The sequence below is a fragment of the Numida meleagris genome, chromosome 2, assembly GCF_002078875.1.
Source record: "Numida meleagris isolate 19003 breed g44 Domestic line chromosome 2, NumMel1.0, whole genome shotgun sequence".
Classification (NCBI taxonomy): Eukaryota; Metazoa; Chordata; class Aves; order Galliformes; family Numididae; genus Numida; species Numida meleagris.
The window spans coordinates 62406466-62422222 of record NC_034410.1 but is presented as its reverse complement, the minus strand read 5'-3'; the positions used below and the strand labels follow the sequence as shown (position 1 = coordinate 62422222).

Sequence of the window (15757 nt, the reverse complement as noted above, 5' to 3'; positions counted from 1 at the left end):
CCCTGTCATATAATCATAGAATAATTTAAGTTGGAGGGACCTTCTAAGTCCATCTGATTCAACTCTCCTGCTATGCGCAGGGTGTTTACAGTTGCATTTGGCTGTCAGAGTTCAATTAAACAACAGTTTGCCTGAGTACAGTTTAATTTTTTTGTTGTATTTTTATGGATATTGCAATTGACCACATTTTATCAGTTTCTCTCAGGAGTATTGGCCATACTTTTGCTACACATCAAATCCATTTCCTAACACTTGATTTCCAGGTGCACACAAGCAGCTTTCTGACGATGGGTGCAGCCTGTGTACTGGGATTGGAGTTCCAGTTCACGTTTTTCTTTTAACTTGCCTACCCTGAGGGTACCGGGTAATCCCTTGATGAACCTATTGCTTGTTCAAACAAGTCCGTGTGAATGGAGGAAAAAAAAATAGGAGGTGCTATTGTTTTGCTCAGTTTCAGTCTCCTTGTTGAGTTATGGGAGTTGCTTGATAACTCTGGAGCTGCAAGAAGACCTTTCTTAAAGCTTCTTTTACTTTTTGAATAATAATTAAAAAATGCCCTGGATTTTTAAAAGGGTCAATATTTTGTGGAGCAATCAAAAAATTTAACAGGGATTATTCTGACCTGGTGTGCAACCTCTTGAATCAGATCTTCAGGCCGAGAGTGCTTCCAGAGCATTAGGGAACTGTGAAGCAGTCTCACGGTGCTGCCAGCCAGACATGCGTCTGTGTGCCACCTCCAGAGTGCTCCTCTGGACTCACCACCCTCCGACAACAGTCACGTCTGCTGCTTCCTCATTCTGGACAGTGGCAGCTCTCAAGAGGATAGCGCTTAGACCAGTTAAGTGAAAACCTATTTCAGAAATGCAGGATTCGCCAGCAAGGCAATGGCTGAACTCTGCTCAGTGGACGTTGCAGCAGGGAGGTGTTGTCCCGAGCACTGTCCTGTACAAAGCCTGGTTGCAGCAGGGCTTTGTGCTCTCCTTGTTTCTTCAGGAGAGCAGGAGTGCAGCCCAGCAAGGGAGAGTGTGTTCTGCCCTACCACAAGGTAACAGGCCTCCTATACAGAGAGATGGCAGCATGAAGGTGCTGTCCCATCCTTAGAGCCACATCTTCACATCTGCAGCCTTCACAGAATTTAGGGATTGGAAGGCACCTCTGGAAATCTGCTAAAACAGGTTCCCTACAGCAGGTTGCACAGAAAAGCATCCAGGTGGGTCTTGAAGATCTCTGGAGCAGGAGACTCCACAGCCTCTCTTGGCAGCCCATTCCAGTGTCTGTCTCCCTCACAGTAAAGAAACCTTCTCCAAATCAAAAGTGATTCTTCTGCATTTTGAAGTATTCTCATAGATTTAAAACAAAGACACTATCCCTGTATGTTTCCCTTTGTTCCTTTAGTAATTAATGGCTATTAAAATCAAGTCATTTTAATAAAGAATTTGGTTTTATAGTGTTGTTTTAAAATTCATGAGTTATCTTCAAAATACATATTGTAGTTTGAGTTGTGAAGGTGCAGGTACAAGGAGGTAGTTAAGGTCTGGAGCAGCCCAGGCTGTTTTGCTCAGCGCTGTTCTGTGGGGTTTGCAGACACAAAGCAGCGTAGCCATCAGCCAGGATCTTGCAAATGTGTGTATTTTTTAGTTGGTGCCCCTGCTCTCCTGTATTGTAAGTCTGGCTAAAAGGTCCAACCTCCATTTCCTTCCCTTTCTGTACAGATAGTTGGGAAGTTTGAAAATTCTTTCTGTATTTACAGGTGTGCGCTAAACCAAGTGAAAACCTGGCCCATTCTTTATTGCCCGGTGTGACTGCAGTGTTGGTGTAGAAGGATCCCGTTCACAGATTTGAGCTTTAGATGACGACAGGGTTAAAGTCAAATCAAAATGTTGTCGTGGCTGCAACCAAACATTGCTTTAATATCATTCATGTAAATGAAATGAGAGAGAACAAGGGGGAGTGGATTTCAACTAAAAGAGGGGAGGTTTACGTTAGATGTTAGGAAGCAATTCTTCACTCAGAGTGTGGTGAGGCAGTGGCACAGGCTGCCCAGAGAATCTATGGGTGCTCCATCCCTGGATATGTTCAAGGCCTGGCTTGATGGGTTCCTGGGCAGCCTGATCTAGTGGTTACCTACACTGCCCACAGCAGGGAGGTTGGAACTAGATCTTTGAGGTCCCTTCCAACCCAAGCTATTCTATGATTCTAAAATACCATTTATGGGTAAGCCATTATGAGGATTGTCAGGGTCCTGCGTCCTTCTGGGGGCCACAAATGTAGTTTTAAAGAGGATTTAGTTTACAAGAGTGTACTTCAGAAGTCCAGTTCTTAGTGCCTCCACGTTATGATGCCACCTACCATGTTTATGAGTTAGGATTTGCACAGTTGTCTTTGGTCCAGTGTTTTTCTCCTTCCTTTACACTGTTGTGCTGGATATAGTATTCCTTTGTCTGGATTTTTCCTTCTGCCTCAGGGTCGGTTGTCTGCTTACCCCACACTGGGGTTTCTGCTTTGATCTACTCATTCCCGTTAAAGACCTGGTGGCTTCAGGAAGGGGTGTATCAGAGCTGAGGATTTTGAAACTGCTTATTAAATGCTTTCTTGTTGCACGGGTGACAAGAATCTAACTTGTGTTCATGTGAGATTGTTCTCATTGCATCTGATAAATCAACCAATATATGTTGAGGTAGGCTCTTCTACAGTGTACTTGTGCAGCTAAGTCCTCTTGAGATGTAAAGGCCTCACATTGTATTGGCTTGGCAGAGCTCTTCCTCCAGACTGTAATCTCCTCTGTAGGCTTCTGCTGGTTCCGGCTGTGCCCCAGAATGCTGAGCTACCGTGCTTTTTTCTGGTTTCATTTTGTATGGCTATAACTTCTGCCATTATTTTTGATTATGTCTTATTTATTTTTGATTATGTCTTTATTTAAACAGACTGAAGAGCTTCAAATGTTTGCTGCTTTCTTCTTGTAAAGATCTCTGTGAATGACAAACAAAGATCTTCATTTAAAGATTTCAGCAGGGTGCACTGAAGCTTCCCACTACAACGCATTTTCTCCTGCCTTAAATCCATTCTGTGCATCTGTATTAAGCCATCTTCAGTTTTCCAACTTTTTTATTATTTGGACAAAATGCTGGATGTGGTATTCTAGTAGCATTGGGATGAACACAGAATACTTACAATTCTGTATTTTTCTGTCTTATAAATTGTTCTTGTAGCTTGGTATTTGAAAATACCTTTTCTTCACAATTTCTTAGTGTGTTAACTGTGACAGCCATTGTTTAGATGTTATTTAGACTTCTCTCAGTGTAAGGTGAACTAATCCCTTTGAGGTCCACAGAACTCAGTGGATGTGTGCTGATTTATTAGAATAGAGGTCTGGTTCCTTTGGCTTTAATGGACATCAGGCATTTGCAGCTGTCAGGAGATGATTATGAAAGCATTTGAAGAAAAAAAATACCCTTCTTGTGCTCTAAAAAGAGAAAATTATGTGGAAGATTCCTCTCTCTTCTTTACTGTTTCATTAATGAGCATAATTGTAGGTATAATTAATGTAAATTTTAGATGCAGTCAGATACTTCTCGATCCAAACACAACAGTAATGCCTAAGGTGAAGGAATGATTTAGAAAAGGAAACCGATGGGGAAGCCTGGCATAAAATCAGTTGTGCAATTGCTTTCTTTAAGCTGTTTCCAAGATATACAGGCATGCATAGCACAGTAGGGTGTACAGTGTTTATGCAGCCAAAGGGTCATGGTGTAAGCGAGGGTTGTGTGTGTACAACTTGTTTTAAGTCATCCAGTGATTCTCCAGTCCTGCCTCTGTCTTCAAAGGTTTTTTCCCATGTATTGACAAGAACAGTTTTAAAGTTTTTCTTACCACTTCTTCAAGAAATGCTCACAGGAGAATGGCAGGCTGCTAAAGGACAAACTACACATGCTGCAAAGCTCTCTTAAAGTGTACCATTGAATGTTTCCCTTCACTGCAGTGATTTTTTCCCAAGGACAATTCTACCATGTGTCACATTTCCTTTTGCTAAGTGTGATTGGAGTCAATGGAAAGTTCCAGTGTATCCAGATGACATGCTGGTTATACTGAGTTGGACAGGCTTGCACAGATAGTCTTTTTGATGTTGGTGTTGTATGGAAGATTTGGGCCTTCAGTGATTTAAAATGGAGGAGGTTACCTGCTATGAACACCACAGTCAGAAAACTAGGCAAGGCTTGGAAACCTCTTTTTTTCTTATTCTCTCTTAGTAGTGGTTTACTTCAGTTTTACTGGCAAGTGCCTGGGTTTGGGAGCTGCCTGAGCTTGCTTGGGAGCTCTGATTCCATCAGCAAGGAATGATTCCTAGCTTGAAACACCTCGCCCACCTTCAACTAGCAGTGGCTCGCTTTGGTGGCAGGGTCCCAAGGTGAGCAAATCCTGGAAAAGCAACCTTCTGGTGGTGCAGTTGCAGTGGATTATGTACAAGACAATAATAATGACCCCATTATCTACCTTTGCTGTTTTCTCCGCTAGTGTTTCTTATCCAGGAGTTTTACACGGACCCCCCCCCCCAAGCTCCCCTTTTACTTATTTGTGAAAAAACAAGTCCTCTGACTCCAGCCTCTACATGTGTTTCTGTAATAGCTTAAGCATCTTGTAATGCCTCTTTGCGCAGCGTTTTTTATCATTTCCTCTTATAAGAGGGCCCTTTGTATACTTGTGTAGACTTGTGTGTTCATGCACTTGCATAGCAGAGAATCCTGCATTCCTTTTATACTCTTAAGTTCAATGGCTGGCATGATAACGTGTATGATAATGTAACTTACAGACTACATTCTAACGTGTTGACTCGAAGAAAAATCATGAATACTTTATTCATACCCTGCTACTGTCAAAGTTTTGTCTGTCAAAGCTGCAAATACCTGTACTGGAGGAAAACCTTTGTCTTAACCGCATGGGAGGTTCCATCTTCTGCACGATCCTGTGGTGAAGTCATTCCTTGTCTGCTGATGCACAATCTGGAAGTGGCTCTGCCATTGTGGAATGAGCCTCAAACTTTGCAGTGAAGTTATGGAGGAGGGAGCAGACCAAGCATGTTTGTCTCTCCAGAGCTTAACTAGACTTACTATGTCGTGTAACTTGTGGCTATTGGGAATTCCTACTTCACATTTCTCTTTGTAGTGTGTGATGTACTTACTTCATTGTAATGTATTTACTTCATTGTATTCTTTACTCACCAACAGTCAGAATGGGACCTGTACAGTTTCCAGACGTCAGAACACCATTCAGGAGCTTCTGCAAAACTGTTCGGATTGCCTGATGAGAGCTGAGCTCATAGTACAACCTGTGAGTGCTTCTTGTTCTTCTTAGAAAAAGTGATTATGAATATTTGTAGGGAATGAATGCTGCATTGTTAACTGAATTCAGAGGCTGTGGTTCTTCATCTCTATTCTACCTTTTCAGCTATTTGTGTGAGGCAGCTGCCACTTACCCTTAGAGCGGAGTAACATACATCCTTGCTAGGTCTCCTGCTTCTGTCTACGCTCAGTGTTCAGTAAAACTGATTGAAGTGCAGCTGATTAAAAAAAGGAGGCAAAGCAAAATGCAAAACCAAAAAAGAACAACAAAACACCCTTTGAACAAATTCTACTGCATCTTATTTTTCACCTTATCGATGATCGAGGCCACTGTTGGTGTAAAGGCTGATAATGTTATGGCCACTTACCCTCCCTTAGTGTATCTTGTCAAGTGTCATCATCATTTTGAGCCATAATTAATGTGAACAACCATCGTAAAAACATTCACCACATTTGTTTTTCCAGCTGATTCCTAAAGAAGCTTTTGAAATAAGATTAAAGTCTTGTCAGTTGTTTGATCTGAACTACGTACAGATGATCTTTGCTGTATGCCACACCAACCCATTGTATCTGGGGATGGGTTACTCATTGTGACTAAGTCAAAAGAAGTGCAGGATGGTGAGCACATCTTGCTGTTGAGGCCATTGAGTTCTAGAATCCATTTACAGTTCTTGCAGTAGACGAGATTTAATGCACATTTTTTGACCCTCTGTGAACAAAAAATTCTTCTGGGAATGAACTCTTTTAGCAATTTACTTCCTTTTCAGAGGTACAGCATGTGGGAGCATGTTTACATAAAAATCAATGCCACAGTAAATAATGCCTCTTGCTAAGGATTAATATTATTGCAGTGAAGTTAAAAGGAAGCAATGTTTAGTTCCAGCTTGGTGACACAACATGCAGTGCTGGCTATTTTTTTGTTTGTTGTTTTTTTTCCCGAGGGACAAAGTAATGAGGCCCATCAACATTTTCTTTGCAAAATCAAATCACAGCTGGATTATGTTTAGCTCAGCATGGCCATGTCAGCACAGGATGAGATCAGAAAGCCTTGCCTTCCTTCTTAAAGTACTATGACCATGCTGGTCCAGTGCACTGAAGACAAATGGAGAATTTGCATAGATTTGCATAGACTTTAGGGATGCAAATATGACTGGGTATGGAGCTGGTCCCAGGCAGAAGAGATGCATTCTGTATTTTGTGTGGAGAGGAGCAATGGGGATAGCTCTTAGAATCTTAGAAAAACTTCTGCAGAACTGGGAGAAAAGTTCACCAGCTCTAGGACAGCATGTTTTGTTCTTGTCCTCTAAACACGAAAGCCATTCCTGCTTCATAAAGTCTTAAAAACTCAGCAAACTGGGTGCAGCCTTGGCTCCTCTGAAATAAAACTTGGTCATAATGTGCTGTTCTTTATGGAAATGTTTGGTTGGTACTGTATTTAAAAATTTTCCTGTATATTTTATTCACAATTAGGACGATCAAATGACTATGAATCCTTTAATAATTGGCCTTCAGCTAATTAAATCTGTCAATCAGAGACCTAGCAGTTGAAACCTTTTATACTTCATAACATCACTCTCAAAACGATGTGAAGTTTATGCAGTAAATATTTAGTTTCCATCTCTCTTTTTTTTTTTTAATTTTAGGAATTGAAATATGGTGATGGTGTCCAGATTAGAGGAAACAGAGATCTGGAAGAATGTTTTGCGCAGGCAAATGACCAAATGGACATCCTGGATGGGCTGATCAGAGAGCTAAGGCAGATGAATCAGCCCTGTGAAATGTATCAGAAAAGGTATTACCAGGGAAGGGCTGGGGCGGGGAATGTGATAGGTATAATCCTGTGGTGTCTGAAATGCTCACGTTCTCTAATGTTGCAGGCATAAATCAATAAGGTGGAAAGCAGTCTGTCTGTTTGGGGCATGCTAACATGGAGAAAGGCCTTGCAATGATTTTTTTTTTTTAATGTCTTGGTTGTTACAATTTAATTTTAGTCATTTTTTTTTTCTACAGCCTGTGCTATCAGCATTTCTTTTTGAGTACGTGGTGGTTCAGCAGGAGATGGATTTTCATGTTTTCTGGGTTCCTTCCCTTTCAGACTGCTTCAGCTTCAAGAGCAAATGCGTGCTCTGTACAAAGCCATCAGTGTTCCCCGTGCCAGGAGGGCCAGCTCCAAAGGTGGTGGTTGCTACTCCTCTCAGAGCGGTTCAGGCTGGGATGAGTATACAAAACGTGTCACAAGTGAATGCTTAAACTGGATGAGGCAACAGAAGGTAAATCTGTACAAAACCTAGAGACAATGATAAAACCTAATTTTGCTTATGAATGTCACCTTGCATGCGGTAGTGTTTTGAGTACATTAGAACATTGAGTACATTAGAAGTACGTTTAGATGGTGCTATATTGTTCCAAGTTCCTCTTCATATTTTTTATTCTCTTATTTGCTGCATTGTAAGTGTAGTGAGTTTTCACTGAAATACAGAAATGGATTTAGGGATCTTCTTTGGCAGGGGAAAAAGTGGAAGTCAGATTTAAAAACAAAAAATGAGACACAGCTGTTAACATAACAAAAGACATTAGCGTGTTTGTGTTAGAGATTATGATGTTCAATATTTCCTTCCTTCCTTCCACATATTTCCTTTATGCTTTATATTTATTTTAACCCTTTACAGATGAGACCAACTTCACAGTTTTAACTGTTAACCAATATTTTGCAATTTCTCCTCCTCTAATACATCCTTATCAAAATGGGAGCTAGAAGGTAGAGTTAATTGCCACAGGACTAGACTTCCAGAAGTCACTGCCTGTAAAGCAGCCTCAGCATTTTCATATGTATCTGTTGCATGCACAGAATAAATTTGCCTATCCACAGCTGTTGATGGTACATCCTGGAGTAAAAGCATGCATTGAGAGCCTGTAGATTTCTTGTGTTGCTGGTGTGGAAATTCTGTGTTTGTAGTTGGACAGCACTTACTGAGAGACAGGTAGGGGAAAAAGGAGCAGGGAGGCCTGAGATAGAATTTGCAGACTCCCTGTAATTTGAAATTGCATTATTTTTATCTCTCTTTTATGAAGTTGTTGCTTGGTAATCCTGTCATTGTTATCTACATACGGTGTTTACCAGGTGGCTGCTATGCAAACCAGATGAGCAGGGGAGAGCTGTGTACAGTTCCCATACTTATGTGAATGCCAGTCATAGTCTGGTCTTCCAGTGCCCTCCCATATCATGACCTGTTTTAGAGGAAGAAAGGGAAGTGGAGATGCACTCCTTTGAGTGCTAACATTTACAGGCATTGTGCCAGTAGAGCAGCAGCAGATAATGATTGCTCTTCACATACTGTGGGAGAGTAGGCTGATTATCAGACCTGCCACGGCTTGAGGAGTGATGTTGGACAGACACTGGGCCTCCATCCAGTGATGAAAGATTCTGAACATGCTGCACCTCCCGGAGATGCCACGTGACTCTCTGCTCAGGCACCCCTCACTGAGCAAGCACGTTACAGCTGAGTTCCCACGCAGTAGCTCCAGTGAAAGAAGGAGGCTCACTCTCTCACCCTTTCAGTCTCTAAAGTGAAGCTGAGGTGCGGCCTGTAAGCATTTAGCTTCCTATTAGGCTTTCGAGGTTTTTCTTTTTTTTTTTTTAGGGAAAATTTATTTTGAACTTTGCACCATACCTTTTCTTCCCGCTGTCTTACTATCTGCTCATATGGTGACCGAGATAACATGATGAAGAAAAAAAAAAGAAAAAAAGTCTGGGCAGCTGTGGTGGTTTTCTGCCTGTGTTTTTGTGTCTTATGTCTGGATGGCTTGCTGATAGGAGAGCCAGGTGGTAGGAGGACCGGTCAGATTTCCATTGCAGAATTAAGGAAGGTGAACTGATATCCAGACAGCTTTTGTTTGCATATTGGCAGTCTTTCAAGATTGCTGCTGTTGCTACAGGCTCCCTAGACTGTATAAATATAATGAGAAGGGTCAAAGTCCTGTAACTTTTCGGTGGTTGAATGTAAAATGGTTTCATTTCTCGGAACATTTTCAGCCTTGCTTTGAACCCCCACGCCTGAGTGTGGTTCAGGCTTAATTGACATCTCTTGACTCATAGAGATTCGGCCCCAGGCTGGTAATTATCAAATTGAGTCCCAACCCAAGATTAAGATACATAATTCTCTACAGTGCACATGCTCACAGGGGCATTCATAAAGGGATGGATTGTGATTGTCTTCACAGAGTAAAAGATGCTTTGGAATTTGGGGATTTGAGCTGTCGATTCAGTGGATTTGAGTATTTGCACATAATGAAACAACTGCAGTCAGACAGTTTTCAAGTTAGTAATCATCCAGGTGTATTACTGCTCTTTCAAATACTGTTTCTAGAGATTTTTACTCAACATCCTATAATAAAAGTTGCAAAAATGCAAGACAAACAACATGTTTTATAATCCTTTCAATTTATTTAATACATAGCTTGGCTTCTGTTTATTTATTTATTTATTATTTGTTTTTTTGTTTTCATCTGACTGGACTGCATTTAACTGAAGTCAGTGGTGTTACATGAACGGAATTAAAATGGAATGTAGTGTACTGGGCTGCAGAACTTGACTGTCCATTTTCACATGACTTTTGTGAACAGTGTTGTAGAAAACCTTAAATTATGCTATTGATTGTGCTTCATTTTATCTAGTTTCAAGCAACTTAAGTAGATTCCCTACTTTGTTTCTTCTATTTTGAGAGCCTGTCACACAGTTTAAGTGAAGGCAATTTAAATACATTTTTAACCCCTATTCTAAATATCCCTTTTCAGTTTTACTTCTTACTGCATAATCATGTTTCTTTCAACCTTGATGCTCTCATTTAGGTAATAGTGTCTTGTATGAAATGAAAGTACAAATGCTGTCCTTTTTTCCTAGGCTGAAATGGAGCTGGTGAAATGGGGGTTTGATGCAGCATCCATTGAGCAACAGATTAGTGACCATAGGAGAACTCACAATGCCATTGGAGACTATCGCTGGCACCTGGACAAAGTCAAAACCGATCTGGTAATTACTGTCTTCCCTTACACATTGCTTGGTCTAGATTTGTATCCTTGGCTTGCCAATGTTCCATTGCAGCAAGTAACGCTGAACAGCAGAACTTCTCTTCAGAAAGCACTGATATAGTGATAGCAGACACTTTCCACCCATGAAATAATAAATAATTATTTCATGATTATTTTGTGTTCCACTTCTTTCCCTAGAATTTTATAATGAGAATTTAGTATTATTTAATGTTTCATCATTGCGTACCCAAACTGGCTATTATGTATTGGGATATTTTTGGTGAGAGAATGGCCAAGAGTAATTGTTTTCACTTTCTTATGTTAAAATAAGGAAGTGAAAGGATTATGTGGGTGTTCAGCCCAAACTCTGGGCTTTTTTGTTTGTTTGTTTTTAACCCTTCTGCAGCTTCTCATAGAATCAGCGAGGTTGGAAAAGACCTACAACATCATCCAGTCCAACCATCCACCTGCCTTATAACCCCACAAAACCATGTTTCTCAACACAACATCTAAACGTTTCTTGAACACCTCCAGGACAGTGACTCCACCACCTCCCTGGGCAGCCCATTCCAGCGCCTGACCATTCTTTCAGAAAAGTAGCATTTTGTAATGTCCGGATCATCCATCTCTGAGTTTTGTGATTGTACTGCAGAAGCCAGTGAAAGTGCCGTAGTTAATTTCTTCAGTTATTAGGCCAACAACTAGGTGTTGGAGAAAGGCTTACTTCATCTCAACTCTTTTCTGTTAATTCCTCACATGGATAAGTGGAGAGGAAGTTGAATCTAAACAAAAAGTATTCAGTTCTGGAGCTTTGTTCTCTCAGACAAGCTAGACTGGAAGGGTTGTTTTTCCCTTCTTCCTTATGCTTATTCAAAAGGTAGGAAAGGTAGCCCTCTCAAATAATAGTTACAAGGTTGTGCACATTCCCAGTCATAGAAACGAGAATAAAATCAGAGCACGCTGCTCAGGTTATAATTTACACTAGTTCATCTTTATAAAGCTAGCTCAAGGACTGGATGGTTCTCCAGAGTTATCTGGAGTTTGATTCAGAAAGAGATCAAATTTTAGGAGCTGTTTTGGTATTACAGGGTTTGTGTTCAACCTTGCTTATGAACATCTCTGTGGGAAATTAGTTTGTCCAAGTCTTGTTAATACTTCTGGTCCTCCGGTGGTGCAGACCTGCTGCTGACCTATATCCCTTGCAGACATTTGTGAATTACCACCTGAAGTTATAACGTTGTGGTACTGGCACTGTAAAGAAAGGCAACGTCTAGAAGGCACACTAAATGTTTGCTCTCTGTTTCAGCGCGAGAAGGCTGCTGTTCATCAGCTGGAGGAAGAATACGAAGGACTGCTGGTGAGCACAGGATGTTTTCATGTCTGATACTCTCTGTGATAAATGTTTTTTGTTCTAGCCCTGGTGTGATAGACAAGACAGATGCATATATAACTAGTGCCATTCAGCCGCATTTTGTATCTTATATAAGGCTCAGTTTGAGGCGTGAACTTCAGATTAATTCATTACCTGGTTTATAATTGACTTACCCTCACCAGGAAGTTTCTAGTTTGCACCAGGTGAAGGATGCTAGTCATTAAGCAGGTGCAGAGTAGAACTCTACTTCCTTAATGGGAATAGATATAGCAGCAAAGTTGGTCTATATTAGAAGGGCTGTGCGTCTTGTCCATGTCTTCATGTAAAACAGTGAGAAGCTTGTGCAAATTATAGACTTAACTCTTGGGATTGGAAGCTATTTCCTGTACACATACACAGGGTATGCACTATGATGCAAGGACAGAGAAGGAATCTTTTCATGAATTGTCATCTGTGCAAAAGGCGCTGGTACAACATCAAGGATATACTATCAGCAGGAAATGGAAGTAAAAGCCATGCTAAATTTTCAGGAATTTCTTTTATTTTCCCCATGTCTTTTTGCTTGCCTGCCTGCATGTCTGCTGCATTTGTGTTTGAAATGACTTAAGAACCTGGTGACTTCAGATCCCAGTTGCTCTTTAAATACAGGCGTGTTATCCATTGTCCACTGCCAGCAGATTTTATAGCTGTGTGGTTTTTACTGTTATTCTTAGTTCAAAAAAGAATGCCGTAAATGTGCATGCTGTTCCGTTGGCTTTCCTTTCTCTACCCAGCACAGGCTTTTCTGTGTTTATTGCTTCTCATTTTGGAATTCCTTGCAGAAATACTCCTTTGAGAGAATGGATCAGCTCCGTCAATTCCAGAACCTCATCCAAGCCACCAGCAGAGAGATCATGTGGATCAATGACTGTGAGGAAGAGGAGCTTCTCTACGACTGGAGTGACAGGAACACAGATATCTCCAGGAAGCAGGAGGCCTTCTCTGTAAGACACCACTATCTCCTTCTGCTTTCCACGGATTTCTCTTCTGGCATATTTTGGGAGGAACAGCATGTCTCAGGGGAACCGATAATGGCATTTCTTCACTAAGTATTGTTTTTTTTTAGTTTAGTGGGTTTTTTTGTTTGTTTGTTTTTTTGCCTAAACACTGTTGGATTAAGTACTATGTGACAACCTTTTGAATCAAGATTGGACATCAACTGGAAGATTGTGCTCACGCTCAGCTGCTTCTTGTGTATTCTTTTGAACTTGGAAACTGGCTTTATCAGTACAGTTCATTGAGGGCTAGTAATCACTTGTAGCATGTGCATGCATGGTAAACTAGGGGACTTGAGTCAAGCAGCTCAGTTCTCCCTGTTAGAGCTTACGTAGGGGCTAGCAATCCGTGTATGTGGTCCTGATCTCTTCACCAGGTAGTAGAGCTATGCATGAGGGAGCTACTCTCTCTTCCCCTGAAGGCCTCAGCACATTGAGAGCACTGTCAGAGATGGCTTGCAGTGCTCCTTCTTGTCTTCTTTTATACAATTGTTGCTTTTATGCAATTGTTATACAAACTATCAGGAAAAATTTAAGTAAATCACTCTAAGCACTGTGCCTTTGGAGGCTCATTTAACACTGTGTTTTGGTTGTTTAGAAACGTATGAGTGAACTGGAGCTTAAAGAAAAAGAACTCAACAAGCTAAAGCAAGAAAGTGACCAGCTAGTGCTCAACCAGCACCCTGCTTCAGACAAAATTGAGGTGAGTTAAGCCTCATGTGATTTAACTCGGTCCTTTAGTTGCTATGTGGGAAAAGTTCTAAGTGAAAGTCCACAAATGAAATGCTGCATTTAGACACCAGAAGGGTTTGCTTGCCAAAAATTGTATCAATTTTTATCCAGCCGTAAGAACTGTTCTAATAAATGTTACCACCTTCTTCTGCAAACCTGCAGACACAAGTACTGCAGACTTCTTAAGAGCTTGGGAGAGATCTCATTGCTTCCAAATTTGATGATGGATGCCTGTAAAAATTAATATAGAGGCTTAGGGAGTTGTCTAAATACATTGAAATTGCTATATTTCCTGTGAGTTAACTTCAGTGAAGTAGAATATGGTAGGAAGACATGCCATTCTTCTGCTATCTCAATAGGCATGTTTTGAAGATAGCCACACCCTTTAAGGGTTTATATTTAATCCAGTGCAAATACTTTCTGCAGCTGAAATTTATAGTGTGTTTCTACACCTTAGTCAAGACTAAGGAAAATCTTAGTCTTTAGTAAGTGCTGCAGCTATAGTTTTAAATGTGTGAAAGAACCCTGGAAGGGAAAGAAGCTGACAGGAAAAAAAGAAAACAACACAAAAACAGAATTCTTTCTCTTCTTCAATGCATTTATTTTGTAACTTGTTATCATATTGTGTAGAATCATCACTTATAATTCTCTCTGTGGTCAGTTTCTGCCTTAAAGGAAAAATCCTTGTGAGTTTCAGCAGTGAAGTAAAAAGTAGTGTGTAACTTTCCAAACTTACATAAAGGGTGTGTGAGAAGTCTTGCTTTAAAAAGTAGGCATCATGAAAAATTATGTGACGGTCCTCCTTGGAAGGAGAACATGACAATTTGCTGTTGAAATTTTTCACGTGCATTACAGTTTTATGCATTTCACCCCTTTGTTCATGCACTTCAGGCTTTATGCTGATCAAACAAAATTCAAGTCAGGAACAAATTTCTCTTTATATAACCCACAAACAGGTATGTAACTCCCTTCAGTTAGGTGGGCACATAGAAGTAGGGGAACTATTTGCATGGGTTACATTATTCTGGTGTACATTAATTTGCTCTAGTAGATATTTATTTTGCATTTATATAGGGAATAAGTAATTGTGCTTGAGTCTAGGTATGGAAGAGAGTTCCTTGTGGTGATTTGAGTTCTGCGTATTATTTTTTTCCTTAGGCCTACATGGATACACTACAAACTCAGTGGAGCTGGATTCTTCAGATCACCAAATGCATTGATGTTCATCTGAAAGAGAATGCAGCTTACTTTCAGGTGAGTAGTGGTATGGAGAATTCAGACTTTTGTATTATGTAAGTGCTAGACAAATATTCATTCATAAGTGATTACTTTAAACTTCATGTTCCAGCATTGAAACATTTAAAACATATGAACTTATAAAAAGAATTGACACATTTCTAAAAGCTCGCTTCATTAGCTAGCAATATAGGGTAACATAAAACTGTGTTTATACTTTTCCACATGTAAGAATTTCCAGGGCTATCAACATGTTTTGCTCATGTTAGAGCTTTAAGGAATTAGTTTACGAATTCTGAATACGATTAATAGTTCATGGCAGATCTGTTCTGTCCTTCAAAACTTTTGGTAAAAGTGTGGATCCCACCACAGGTATTTTTTCTGTACTAAAGTCTTCCTAAATCCATGCATAATTAGATGTAACACAGTGTTATCAAATTGTTGTAAATGCTACAGTTCTGCTGGATATGAACTGGGATTCCTCATGAAAGGAATCCATTAATTTATAGTGGACATTTCTGTGAGAGCTGTGTGCAACTGAAATCACAACTTTTTTCCTGTAGTTCTTTGAGGAGGCCCAAGCTACAGAGAGCTATCTGAAGAATTTACAGGACTCCATCAGAAAGAAGTTCATATGTGATAAGAGCATGTCACTTCAGAGCTTGCTGGAGCAGATCAAAGAGCTGGAGGTACTGTTCCGCCCTACTCACGGATCATGTTCTGCCTTGCATGGATAACAGTTGCCCTCTTCAGATTCCAAATATTAATCCAAATATATTGGAATGGTGATAAACAGTAGTGAGTGAACTTGAAACATTAATGATATATTCATCTCCTTTTTTTGGGATAGCCTACAAATGAATCAGTGTTATTTTGTGTGGTATTATTTGGGAACTCTGCTGATTTATTTTCAAATCTTGAAATGAGCCTAACAAGCTTCCGAGTTTCTGACTTGCTAACAAATTTAAAATTTAAAAAAAAGCACTTTGATTCATAAGTGGTAGAGTAGATTTTGCCTC

At 40.3% G+C, this 15757-nt stretch overlaps 1 protein-coding gene across 3 annotated transcripts in view; it reads left to right on the top strand.

The window, feature by feature from the left end:
- DSP (desmoplakin) overlaps positions 1-15757 on the top strand; it is a 37569-nt gene that overhangs the window by 3223 nt on the left and 18589 nt on the right. For all 3 annotated transcript variants that reach the window (XM_021387244.1, XM_021387243.1, XM_021387242.1), the window contains exons 2-10: positions 5223-5325; positions 6980-7128; positions 7432-7606; positions 10237-10365; positions 11671-11721; positions 12558-12719; positions 13369-13473; positions 14661-14756; positions 15302-15427. In XM_021387244.1, coding sequence (XP_021242919.1) covers positions 5223-5325; positions 6980-7128; positions 7432-7606; positions 10237-10365; positions 11671-11721; positions 12558-12719; positions 13369-13473; positions 14661-14756; positions 15302-15427 — 1096 coding nt within the window. The remainder of the gene's footprint in view (positions 1-5222; positions 5326-6979; positions 7129-7431; positions 7607-10236; positions 10366-11670; positions 11722-12557; positions 12720-13368; positions 13474-14660; positions 14757-15301; positions 15428-15757) is intronic.